This window comes from Zootoca vivipara, chromosome 2 (genome assembly GCF_965207765.1).
Source record: "Zootoca vivipara chromosome 2, rZooViv2.hap1.1, whole genome shotgun sequence".
NCBI classification, from domain to species: Eukaryota; Metazoa; Chordata; class Lepidosauria; order Squamata; family Lacertidae; genus Zootoca; species Zootoca vivipara.
The window spans coordinates 59,283,851-59,298,017 of NC_142584.1; the positions used below are offsets into that span (position 1 = coordinate 59,283,851).

At 41.3% G+C, this 14,167-nt stretch overlaps 1 protein-coding gene across 2 annotated transcripts in view; it reads right to left on the reverse strand.

Annotated features, from left to right (window-relative positions):
- Nucleotides 1-9,022, reverse strand: part of RNF130 (ring finger protein 130) — a 38,344-nt gene extending 29,322 nt beyond the window's left edge. For both annotated transcript variants that reach the window (XM_035105643.3, XM_035105641.3), the window contains exon 1: nt 7,857-9,022. In XM_035105643.3, the coding sequence (XP_034961534.1) occupies nt 7,857-8,115 (259 nt within the window). In that variant the 5' untranslated portion in view covers nt 8,116-9,022. The remainder of the gene's footprint in view (nt 1-7,856) is intronic.
- Between the last annotated feature and the right edge of the window lie 5,145 nt (nt 9,023-14,167).

Consider the following 14,167-nt stretch of genomic DNA (forward strand, 5'->3'; position numbering starts at 1 on the left):
AGTATGCAACTGCTTATTTTCTGGTAGCTATTGTACCTGCTAGAAGCAAAATTTTCTGCATTTTCTATGTGTTACGTGTGAGAAACTTTTGAAGTTACACATGGCTCACTTGCTTAGTTGTGCTAATTAGAGAAAAACAGAAATCCCCAGGTGTCATCTTTTGAGCTACAGGAAATAGACTCTGCAGAAAAGCATGTAAGCTGAAGCAAAACTGTGCTCAGACAGTTGCATATTTATTTATTTTTGAAGTAATTTCAGTCCACAGAATTTTGGAGCATAATCCACCCCAAAGGAGAATCTAAATCTCAAAGTGGTACAGTACTTTGTTGTAACACTGCAACACATTGGTTACCAGCTAGCAGACAGTGCTGATCAGATGCTTCTTGTTACAGATGGCTCTCTTGACTTTTATCCACAACCGAGATGTACACATTATATAAATTTCAGGGGTGGAGGGAATCTAACATGCCTCTAACTAAATTGCAGGTGCACTTTTCTGTAAACAAGTTTCCCTGAAACACCTTTTCTTGACTACTTAAATACAGACTCATCCTGCCCATGTGACAATCTGTATTACTTCAGATTACAAATGGATGGATGAAATTGAGAATGTTCACATATTACAAAAGTACACAAATGGGTTGGTAAAGAATGCTGGTCACCAATGAAAGGAACCTGCCAGTGAAATGAAGCAAGATGACAATTCCCCTCCCCACTACAGGTCCCATGCCACCATCTGTTTGAGGATCCCTAATCCCCTGAAGCAGATGGGGTCGGGGAAGCAGGGAGCTATGAGAGGGAGGAGAATTGCCCCCCTCCATTGCCCCCTTCCCCATTCTGCTAGGAGATTCCTTCTAGAGTTCTAATCATCCATGGAGCTCACTGGGTGACCTTGCACCAGTCACTGTTTCGCAACCCTATCTCACAGGGTTGTGACGGTAAAAAGGGGAGAGAAAGAACCATATACATCACTATGAGCTTCTTGGAAAAAAAGGTGGGATATAAATGCAATAAACAAATAAAAGAAACATCTAATCTGAGTTGATATAACTGAAGTTTGGTACAGATATTTTTTAAAAAATAAACAAGCTAGTAAATGCTGGTTTGTTCATGTCCACAGAATGGAAGATGGCAGCATCCCAAAGCACCAGGCCTGTTGACAGACCAACTCTGCATTACAAAGATGACTGCAAATGTGACATAAAGGCTGGCAACATCAACCCTGCTGTGTGGGAATCCCTTGCATATAACAGCAGTGCCTGGAAACAGACAGTTAGGTTGTGTATCCACAGCAGTGACCAGAGAAGGAATAGGACCTCTGAGAGGAGCACAGAGAGAAGAAACGCCTTGGTGGACCTGCAGCAGCACAACTGGGTGCCTTCATCTGCCTGAGCTGTAACAAAACACATCTCATCCATACTAGTGTCTCTACAGCCATAGCAGGTGCTGTAACTCTCCGATTTGACTTCACCCCCAAAAGTGCACTCCTCCATTGTCCCCCGCAGATGCTGTACACCAAAAGAAGTAAACTCCTGATACTGTACAATGGATTTGATGTAGGCATTTCCTTAACACAGCGATGTTGTTCAATTTTAAGCTTATTTGGAAGTACGGTACTGTAAAACTGCTGCAATGGAACTTATTTCAGTGATGGTTGTATTGCATGGAAGTATTAGTTTACTCACTGTCTTTCAAAAAAGAGAAACCAGGCGGACCATAAATGTGCAAACATCCCACTATCACAGTGGATTTACAAGGTAATATTTTGTTGCAGGTCCACTTGTGTTGCAAAAATGCTGTATCAGTATAAAGAGAAAAGGCAGAAGCAGCACTAACACCTAGCAGCATACATTGCCTTCCCCTCACAATTACATTATCAAATTAACAATTTCATGTAAACATTCAGGTTAATTCCCTGATGAACATATTTTGTTTCCTCTCATTCTCAGTTTTACCACAAAATTGGGGACATGTATTAGATTTAACGGAATGTGTGTTCTCTGAAAAAAAAAAGTTTTTGAGAACTCATTCCTATTTTACAGGAATGTCTCAAAAATGTTGATTGTTGTGATTCTAAGCCAAGGATAGGGAACCAGTGCCTCTCCTGGTGTTCTTGGATTCCCATCAGCACTAGCCAGTATGACCAATTGTCAGGAAATAAAAGAGTCCAATAAGCTCCCCATCTTGACTGAAATTCTTCCGACAGATGCAACACAGATTTCCCTCAGTTATCAGTTTCAGCAGTCACCCAAGTTCTGGCTACAACTGAAATTTACTGAAGAATACGGAAGTACCATTTGCTTAATTCAAAGAGGAAGCAGCAGTGACTGCTCAGCAGTTATTTGCTTATAGTTAACAAATTCATTGTGCAACATCTTACTCTTTCCCTCTCCAAAGTGCTTGAACTGAAATAAATGCTTATAACATCCACCTGCTAATATCAAAAACCTTGCCCAAAGTATCAAGCAATATGACTACAGTACATGTGGTAGTTTTCACAGCACTGTGGAGAAAATATGTCCTAAAAAGCTTAGAACTAGAACACGCATTTATAAATTGAAACAGTTTTAAATTAGGCTACTTTGGAATTGGATGGGCAATATCAGAACATTTAGTCACCTGAGGCTCAAAGTACTTGTTAAGAGGAGTTCTACAATCCTTTCATCCTTGTGCTGGTTAAACACAAATCAGCCTGGGACAAGATGGCAGGGGTGGGGAGCTGCTTAATTCTTTCTCATTCAGTAGTTGTTTTAACTCAATATCATACATGTTCAGCTCCTTTTTAAGTTGTGAGAGAAAAGATGCAGGGTTCCCATATGTTTTCCCCCTATGGAAGAAAAGTAGCTTGGGGAAGGCAGTTGTGAGCAAAATGACCAGAGAGGAAGGGAAAACAGTTAAGCAGGTCTCCCCAGGCACCTTTTCCCACAGACACAAATTTGCCCCAAGCTACTTTGGGAATAAAACAAAAGTAGAAATGACATTTGTAATGTATATAATTTTTCCTCTAAGTTTTAATGTATCTTATGTGGGGTTTTTGGTTTGTCTGTCTGTCTGGTTTTAAGTTGCTCTGGGTTGCCCAGGGCAAGATAAAGTGACTAACAAATTCAATAAATAAGAGGAAGAAGAGGAGGAAGAAAAGATAATAGAATTTACTTAATATAGTTAAAATCTATGATACATAAATACTTTTAGCATAGTTTTCTCTTGCCAACATGTGCATGTGAGTGCAAATATTTCTGCTTCTGAACTATATTATATGAAAAAATGGGATCAGATCAATGTGACCAACATTTTAACAATCTTCACATCACCCTCAAACCACCCTCCATTCATATCACATAAGAAGTATAAAATATTCACCAGCTGTGTTCTGTCATCTCTTATGTTCTTTTTATCTTCACTTCTCACTTCCCTCTGTAGCCCCCTAGCCTCGTGCTGTGCCCCCCCCCATTTGTGTGATTTTCACCTGCAGCCCCCTTGGAATATCATGGGGCCTCCCAGGGGGCCATATGGCCCCCAGTTAGAAAACACTGGTCTACACAAATAGCTGCTCTCTAAAAATCCACACATCCACGAAAAACAACTAAGCTTCAATGTGGTGGTTCTGCTACAATACTGCTTACTTCTGACAAAAACACCAGTTACACCCAGGCCAACCCAGAACTAGCTTCAGCTGTAATTTTTGCAAAATAACCCACTCCAGTTCTATTCCAGTAAAAAATCTTCACAAATACCAATACGTTTGGGGCCTTTATAATTTTCTTTTTCTTAAAGAGTATCTCTGTTATCTAATCTTGGAGGTAATGGTTTCCTTCAATTTGAATAAAGTTTTCCTTAAGTTTGATTTATTGAATAAAAACTATCTGATAACATTTTAAAGATTTTTCTGATACATAACCATTTATGGATTAGGATTCATCACATCACATATGATTCAAATTATTTTTTCCAGAGTGAACATTAGATATTGTCTAAAATACTTTTCCAAAGGAAAACTATTTCAGGGAATATCTAATGTTTTCACAAAACACAAAAAAACCCTGTTTCAAAGAACAAGCAGTAGAGATCTGCATCACATTTAACAGCCTTCCCCAACTTGGTACCCTCCAGGTGGAATGAGAAATACATACAAGAACACTATACAGTACAGTCATACCTCAGGTTGTGAACGTGATCCATGTGGGAGGCATGTTCGCAACCCGCAGTGCTGCGTCTGCGCACGCGTGTGACGCGATCCAGCACTTCTGCGCATGCGCGAGTGCCAAAACCCGGAAGTAACCCGTTCTAGTACTTCCGGGTTCAGTGTGGTCCGCAACCCAAAAACGCGCAACCTGCAGCATTCACAATCCAAGGTATGACTGTATAAAATTATTATAATAAAACAGCAGTAAAAAGACAGAACTTTACCTGGAAATGGAAACATGCAAATAATCTTAATACTCTTACCAATTGCAAATGCCTTCACAACTAGAGTTTATTCATGAAATTCAATTCAGTCACTTTACTGAAGTGCAAAAATTTCAGTCCACTACAACACACATAGGCACAATCTTTACTACCTACCCCAAAGTTCAGAGACAGTAAATTTGATGACAATGTCATTTACCTCAAGAACTTGGACTTCTTATGGAAATAAAAATGATCTAGATGGTATCTATCCTTAATCACAATGAATGTGATATCATGGTTAGACTAGGATCTCTGAGACCAGTGTTCAAAACCTCACTCGGCCATTAAACTAAGTGGCCCAGTCTCAACCTCTCAACCTAACTTCACATGGTTGTGTCAATTGAGTAAGAAGGGAGAGAAGCATGTACACCACCTTCAGTTACTTGGAGAACATGGTATATAAATGCTTTAATAAATACTAAAGACCCATTCTTCTCAGGCATAGTAACAGATCAAGAAACGTGCAAGTGCCAGCCCATCTCCACCTGACACTATGCATCTGCTCCTATGCACAGGACTCAATCTTTGCTTTACCACCACAAAATGTCACTTGAACATTTACTGTGGATGTAGAAGGCTGCATTTAGCAGATGTACACAACACACTGGCAAACAATTTCAAGTGCCTTTCCTACCCTTACTATGTATCTTGCTATGAAGCACCCAATCAGTGTGAAGAGTGTATTCATTTTCAATTGACTCACAACAGTGAATGCATGATATAAAAGGGTCACCTGGTACAACTATCGAGATCAGACATATTCAGGTTAACTGACACTCAAAATACTAAAAATAAGCTACATACAGCAGCTTACATGCCTATTCTAAAATGTGTGACTTCAATTTCACTCTCATATTAACTGCTTAAAGACAATGCATCTGATATAGAACAGCCTAAGTAGAGCAACACACAAGGAAAAAAATAAGGGGTAAATAGTTAATGGCTGCTGTGTATTTAGCTTTCCCAGTAAATGATCATCAGACCAAATTTTAATGATTATTTTAAAACTGCAGTAATTTGGAGGGGTGGAATTTCATAACCTATAATGCTGACTAACTAAAATTAGTGGTTTTCTATTTTAAAATAAAACAACTTTTCTAGCAGTCTAAAAGCTGTTTAGCCACACTATTTTCCATTCAGTATCAGAAAAGTAACATACAAACAACAGATGAAAGAATTGCTTTAAAACAGTCTTAAAATTATTTAAATAAAATAAAGCCAACTGGAATAGGGATTCAGTTAAAAAAAGTGCCCCTAAAAATTATTCAAGTTCTGGCTTTTTTAATTCCACCCCTCCCCCAAATAAGGAGAAACCTATTCCTGTGATGGAAAGAGGAACTGATGGAAAGAGTGATGGAAAGAAGAAGAGACAAAATAGATAATTTCCAGAGACGTAAACTGTCCTTCAGAGGCACAAACTGTTCATAAGAGAGGTGTGAAATGTCAGTAATTTGTGGACCTCATACTCACAGCCCACTCTTCCCAAATGGTACAATGCAGGAGCATTCTGTGTCCTGCTTTTTATTTCTCAATTGCTGTCCACGTACAAGATGCTATTCACCATGGTCCCCCACCTTTCAGTTTGGAGAACTCTATTTATACAGACTTTAGAGTTATCAATACGTTTATGTCATTCAGTTCATGTCCTGCAGACTCTGTCTGGCTAGAGTTGGCGACTGGATACAGACAAGCTAACTAAAGCTGAATCCAGATAGATAATTATGGCTGAAATGCTTTGTGCCCATGTCTATTCCTTGGACATTCAGATATACCTGAAACTAAATTGTACTATCAATAGGTCCTTAACAGTCAAGATAACACAAAATGAAGAACATCTATAACCTCAAACAACTATGTATTGTTTTCTATTAAATTTGTTCCAAATAATATTTTTAAATGTTTAGGGCATGTCATTCTCAGCATGCATGTAATGTTAGTTTCAGGGGACAAAAAAGGAAACACCTACAGTATTGAAATGAATTACACAAGGTTTTAAGCAAACTGTTAACATGCAAAGAGCACAAAAATAGAAGAAAATTAAAAAGAAGGTGAGGTATGAAGAAAAAATAGGAAGTAGAAAATAATACAGGCCTAAGCTTGCAATACTATACACATACCTGTATACCTAGGAGTAAGTCCTACAATGAGACTTGCTTATGAGCAGACATGCATAAGATCACATAACTCAGAGTGCTGACAATTAACTGCACAGAAGTACTAAATTAGAACCTATTCACCACTTAACGCTTAGGCTACATGTATGTCCAAATAGCAATTTTAAAAATTAGTTCCATAGCACTTTCCACTTTACAATAGCTATAACACTGCATACTTAATGTATGTCTTATGCTTACATTCCAGAGCAACCATTTTTTCTAAGCAAGTTTTCAACTGTGACAAAAAAATCAAGCTACTGCGTATAAGGATCTGATAAATATATACAAAGCACTCTTATACAACTTAAAACAAATCTTAAGCATCAATTTATGATATCAGGTAGAATAGAACTTTATTGCTCCAAGGTCCTTCAGAACTAAAAAGGTACCCAAGAGACTGTCAGGTTGAGATTTTTTTAAAAAAAGACTTACCCATGTATCTAAATTAATGTAATAGTAATTAATGGATTAACTTTCAAAGGACTAGGAAAAATATTCTTTTTATAGAGAGCTGCTATTGGCGGGATTGCCTGTTCTAGATGGAACTTCACTTTAAAGCAACATATTTATAGACTGACTGGCCTTAGTCTCAGCTTTGTTTTCGAGGGCCAGATGGCACCCACAGTCAGATTGCTTGCAATTAGTTCCCTGATATGTTGCTTACCTCCTTAGAGGGAAGAACCTTGCCACTATTATCACCCAAACCTGGAAGGCTGTAGAAATTTGCAGCAGATGCAGAAACCATCACTCTTGCCTGTTGGCTGAAACTAGTGTGATACCATAGTAGATTCTTATGTGGGAGGCTTAGAATCAATCTTGCGTTCAATGCCCTTGAATACTCACAAAGAGCCATTTCACTCACACATTACATGGCAACAAACTCAGATTTACTTCTGAGGGGCAACTTGACAGGCAGCTCCCAGCAGGCTGAAAAGCAGTGCCTATGATACATGTGTTTTCAACATGTGTGTATGTATTTTAGGTGTACACCTAAAAAAATGTGTAAAATTGTACTAGGCAAAGGTAAAGGAAATTGTACTACATTCACCCAAATGTACTTCACAGGTCAGTCCACAAACTGACTTTCATAGTTACAGATTGCTTAAATAAGGAATTACTGAAACCCAACCTGAACCAATGGGCAAAGGGTTTGATAGTTTTTGTGAAAATTTTTAAAGTGCACTGTAAGGAAAGCTTAACAAACCAAAGCCTCATTTAAACTAAAGAGAAAGAACCAAAGGAAATCCTTACCTCCATTGATTGGCAGAGGTGCCAGAAGTTGACCTCTGACAGCTACTTTGGGAGAATCTTGTCCATAGCGCCCACGCTCAAGTATCAGCAAAGTAGGTGTTGAACGATCAGGACTCAGTACAGTCACATTTATGAGGGCTGTATAATATGCTTGACTAGCATTATCTGCACTAGCTGGAAGAGCGTAACAATTAAACAGGACCAAAATGGGCACAGAGGATAAATAGCTCCAATAAGGCAAAACCCACTTTAGGAACATTTTCAGCCCTGAAAAATGTAAATTTTATCTTCAAAACGTCTCTTGAACAAAATATTATTGTGTGCATAAATGCATGTTATTCCATATCATAATAAAAAGGAATTAGAATCGCTAAAAGAAGCAAGAGAGCCACCCTGGGTGCCTAGTCCTTTCCATACATTCAGCCACTGGAGGAAGCTTAAAATGATATGGATGGTGGGGGAAAGGAGATTTTTAAATATATATATATATCGGGTTTTCAAAGGTAGAAACGAATCAGAACGAAGAAGCCGGGATAATAACCTAAGCGCTACAGCAGCTGCAAGGAAGACGACACACAACAGCTTATTCGAAGGAGACGAGGAAAGGGGGCCACTGGGATCCAAATGCTATAAAAGGAGAGGATGGGGCTCCAGAGGCCGAGCAGTCCGTCATTCGATTCCCGAAGAGAGGGACAGCTCTGGGCCTGGCCGCTCGCCTTCTGGGGCTTCGCTTTCTGCCAAGGAGATGGATGAAGAGGTGGGCAGAGAAGCGCAGGTGGCGGCGGTCGCTCCGGCGGGGCTTCGTATCTCCGGGGGCGGCCGCGGGGAAGGAGCGGTCGCCAGTCTAGTCCGAGGGGGGGGGGGGAAGCGGTCACTTAGCGTCGCCGCTCCACCCGAGGGGCACAGAGAGACAAGACAGCCTGCGGCTTGGCAAGGAGAGCGCTTCGGTGCCGCTGCTTCGGCCGCCCCGGAGCCTTCGGCCCTCCTCAAGCTTGCTGTCGGGTCCCGAGGAGCAGCCCAGTTTCGCGCGCAGCCTCCACAGACTCTCCCCAGCCCCAGGCGATCGACTGCGGCGGAGTCAGGAGCCGCGGAAGCTCCATGGAGGCCGACTCGGCTTCGGCCGCTTCGTGGGTCCCTCCTCTTCCTCTTCCCACACCACCCCCCTCGCTCAGTCCGGCCGCGCGACCAACAGCCGAAAGGGAGCTCGCGGCGCCAGCAGCCCCACCCACCGAGCAACCGTCAAGCCTTTCCCTTTCCCCCCTCAGCTTGGAAACAACCGCAGCCGGCAGCGCCCGGGCGGGTTCTTACGGCGGAACCACCAACTGCAACCTGCTGGGTAGTTTCTCGCGCCGCGTGCGCAGGCGCACTGCGCCAACCCGTTGCTCGCCCTCGCCCCCCCCCCACGCACCGCCACGAGGAGGTGGGAGGGAACTCGAGTGAAAAGTCACACCCACTCCTAGGGGAGGGTGCGCGAGCGTTACAGGACTGAGGCAGCGGAGGCGGGGCTAGTTTAAAAATAGTTGGGTTGCGCTGGATTCAGAGGGAGATGCGGGAGCGTGGTCGCTGTTCTTGGGAAGCTGAACAGTCGAAAAGGTAAACGCTCAGGGACAGCTCTGCCTGCAAACCAGCTCCACATCTATATGTATCTTCTTCATATTGCTTTACGGCACCCCCCCCCACACACACACACATTGGACACTGAGGCAGGACAGGTGTGTATGTGCTCCCAACAGAAACTGCCGTCAAGCAAATCACTCCTTCTCTCAGTCCGTTTACCTCACACCGGCCATTCCATTTCCCAGGCATAAGCCCCCTTTTCCTTCCCGGATTATAATGTGCCTTCCACACGTTGACATAATAGTTCACTACACTCCTCCCCATCATTTAAGGAGGAAATTGCCTCACAAATTGACTTCTCTGATGAGAGCTAGAAATCCCCTCAGGCTTCTGTCCCGGACCCAAGTCCCCTCAAGTCTGCATAATTCACCTTGCCTTGCTCGTCTGACGGTGGAAGGGGCAAGCTCAATGCTAAAGCTGCACATTCAGAAGGTCCTGGGTTCAGCCCCTTTTCATCTCCAGGTAAGGCTGGGAAATATTCCTTTCTGAAAGCCTTGCAAAGATTTTGCCAGTTGGTAGACCAGGAATACATCCTTCTGATATGCCTATATATTAAGTTCTTTGTGAGTGCATAGTGTAAGCACGTCTCTTCTAGTTCCTTTTTAATAAGTTAAAACCTCATATGCCAAGTTCCGGTAGGCTACATTTCATTGGTGTTAAATGTGGCTTAAGCCATATCCTGATAGATATTGTCCCACTGGCAATATGCTGGCCAGGCAGTGGATTCACAGAAATGTCAAGCTACAGAAGCTGCCTATTTACCCTCTGCCAGTCTATCTATATAGCACCTTCTGCTCTGTCCCTCTTGATTCATAACATGCGAAAAGGTTGGTATTAGTGAAAATGGTCCTTCAGATTACTTGGATCCAATCCCTCTAAAGTTTTAAAAGTTAAAATTGGCAAATTGGGCTTGGAAAGCACACCAGCAACCAGTGCAAGTGGCACAATAATGGTGTCATATGACTCAAATGCTAGGACCCATAAGGATTCATGTGGCTACATTCTGAACTAGTTAAAAGTTTCTGAGTCATGTTAAAGGCAGCCCCCCCCAATCCCCCACATTTCAATAGTCAAGCCTAGCTTGCCCATGAGAACTTTCCAGAGGTTTCAGTTGGTGCACCAGCAGATACACCATATACATAAATAATACCACCACATGTAACAATGGTGAATTAGTTGTAATTTTGTTCAGATGCAATATGGAACATCCCATTCATGTGAATCTATCTGAGCCTTGAGATTAGTACGTATCTAAGGTCTTGCCTTGGCCCTGCCATTAACAGAAATACAGAAACAGGGTCCTCTCAGGTGGCTCCCTGACTGTGTATCTCACTCCCTAGTGAGATTTGCCAGCCCCCTCACTCACAGACTTTAGGTTTTATTAAAGGGCAGCCTGAGTCTGAAGGCCTTTTAACTGTCTTATCGGACTCCTGTTTTATAAAGCTGTTTGGTTTCCCTCCCCCCTATTGTTTGCTATAGTTAATTGGTTTTAACTTGTATTTATTCCAATTTTATTGTTTAAAATTGCTTTCTGAAGGCTTTTTGCTCTGAAATGTGGGTACACAGATAAATAAAATAAAATGCATGAAACCACTCCGGATATTTATGTCCTCAGAAATGGATGCCACAAAAAAATCCAAAAAGAAAACTCAAAAGCAACCTTCCATCTAACATTTATGACAGTTAAATGCACTGTTTTATTTTTTATTTTTAGTATTTGTTGCAGAAAATATTTGTGTTTTGAAGCAAATAACCACCTGTCTGCTCTGCAGAGACATGTCCTGCCTAGTTACCGTATTTTGGTAGCAGCAATGGAAAGCCCCACATTGAGAGCAATTATTAATCTTTAGCAGTGTGGTTAAATTTTTCCTTTTGGAGAAGTTAATGTGTTTGTTGTGAATGATACACTTGGTCACCAGTGCGAGGAATCTAGAAGAAAATTGCATTGTGCTAGTGCTAGTTTAATTTTTCCTTTAATGAGGGCCAAGATTACCTCCTCTTCTTGGGTGGCTTTCAACAAATGCAGTACACATTGTGAGTGCTTGTGAGAGCAAACACTGACCCACAGAGCCCACTAAAGGCATATAACTTGTGGATCTGAAAAATCCTCAGAGATGTCATTTATGAAAAGCTCTATAGAAATGTCAATATAATACAGGAAATGTTTTTGAAGCGGTAGCTGAATGTTCTGCTTTCACATCCCATTCCCCCCCCCCCCCGCTTGGGAAATGCTAGGTGATGAACCACAGTGGGTCCACTAATGGCCTTTTAAGCAATCTGCAAAAACTCTTCATCCTTTACTCAGGGGACTATGCAGGAACAAAAATGACAAATATTCACATTTCACTAGTGTCCTTCACAAGAAATATTTACTGTGTCTGACCATGGGCAGATTGCTTGACAACGTTTAATGTTTTCCATGCGTCTGCTATTGAAAATAATACACTTATTTTAACAAAAAAATGGGTTCCTGCATTTATTCTGTCACAGGAACCAGGAGACAGCTCTGTGGGAAAACAGCTTGCATTTTATAGCAAAATTAGAACAACCTTATTAGTTCACGTATAGCCCACTTGCATTTGCTTTTACTTGAAGCTATAAGAAAATAATAGAGCAATAATGGACCGATCCATTTTCTATCATGGTAATATATTCTATAATGAGTGTTTGTTACTGGACATTCCATCTTGTATCTGAATTCACACAGGTGACTGTGACCAGCTGCAGTGCCTAGCAGATCTTGCTAGATCCTTCTGACTACAATGAAGATTTTTATACCTGTTACATACTATAGGTGGTCAGACTCTTGGTCCATCTAGCCTATTGCTGAGTATTCTGTCTGGGAAAAGTTACAGGTAGGTAGCCGTGTTCTTCAGATACACACTTCTTCAGATACACTTCTTCAGTGTATCTGAAGAAGTGTGCATGCACACGAAAGCTCATACCAAAATAAAAACTTAGTTGGTCTTTAAGGTGCTACTGAAGGAATTTTTTTATTTTGCTGTCTGGGAAAAGTTATTTCAGGTCCCAGAAAGAGATTTTCCCTATCACATTATTTATTTTCCATCTGGAGGTGCCAGGGGTTAAACCTTCCACATGTAAATTATGTGTTTTATAACTGACGTGTGGTGCCACCCAGTATCAGAAAAGCACAGAAACAGGCCTAGCTAAAATTATTGGAATCATAGAATCATAAAGTTGGAAGAGACCGCAAGGGCCATCCAGTCCAACCCCCTGCCAAGCAGGAAGCACCATCAAAGCATTCTTGACATATGCCTGTCAAGCCTCTGCTTAAAGACCTCCAAAGAAGGAGACTCCACCACACTCCTTGGTAGCAAATTCCACTGCCTAACAGCTCTTCTTACTGTCAGGAAGTTCTTCCTAATGTTTAGGTGGAATCTTCTTTCTTGTAGTTTGAATCCATTGCTCCGTGTCCGCTTCTCTGGAGCAGCAGAAAACAACCTTTCTCCCTCCTCAATATAAATAAAAAAAATTCCTTCAGTAGCACCTTAAAGACCAACTAAGTTTTTATTTTGGTATGAGCTTTCGTGTGCATGCACACTTCTTCAGACATCCTTTTATATCTTTGAACATGGCTATCATATCACCCCTTAACCGTCTCTTCTCCAGGCTAAACATACCCAGCTCCCTAAGCCGTTCCTCATAAGGCATCGTTTCCAGGCCTTTGACCATTTTGGTTGCCTTCTTCTGGACATGTTCCAGCTGTTCTATTCTGCTGTTTGGAATCAGTCCTGTGCACATGGCACTTTTCTGCATATGGATGGGCATCCATGATGTTTGATGTGAAGATAATGTGGACTTGGCTGAGCTATCTGCACATTTGTGTTAAGAAACGTACCATTAACAATAATTTAAGCACGTGAAATATCTCCTGCCAATCTTTTCTGATTTTTATTGCCTTTACACTCCTTTTCAGTATGCAGGCGTGCTTTTTTCCAGGATACTCCATTACCTATCAACAAACATCCTCACTTGTTTTCTTAGTTTGCTGACATTTAGGCAGAGTTCCCTGGTTTGGACATAGTAGGAAACTTTGACTTAATACAAACTAGACTCTTCATACCAAAGAAGCCAGTGCACAGTTGGAGAATGGATTAGCAGAGGAGAAGCATTAATTCCTGATGGTTGTTCCTGGCTTCATAAACCATGCCTTATGATGCTGGAAAGGCTCGATCAAACTGTGCAAATAAAAAAGGGTTACAAAACTACAATCCAGAAAGGGAAATTGCAAAATATCACCTATGCCTCAGGCACCAGAACAAAAGTACTAGTTATACAGAAAATGCCTTGCTGTTCCGCTATGATTGCTCAGAACTGGTCTTGTGCCTTCATTGTTGTAGAGAAATTTCACAGTTCTGCAATGAATAATATCTCCCAATCAAGTGTAACTTTATTGACAGCTCAGCTGTACTGTAAAATGACACCACATCAGTGGAGTTGACAGTGTTCACTTTTATGCAAAGCAGAAAATACTTTGGAAGAATGCTGCTTTTCTAAATGTGTAAATGTCACGGTAGCACCTTGTGTCCCTCATGCAAGCAGTAACACCAGAACTAAAATCAGCAGCAAAAGCTGCCTGCCTGTCTCCTTGAAATTCCTTCCTATGCAGAATTTATTAAATCTGTCTATAATATCAGCAGCAGGGGATAGAATAGCAGCAGAGGTGAATATAG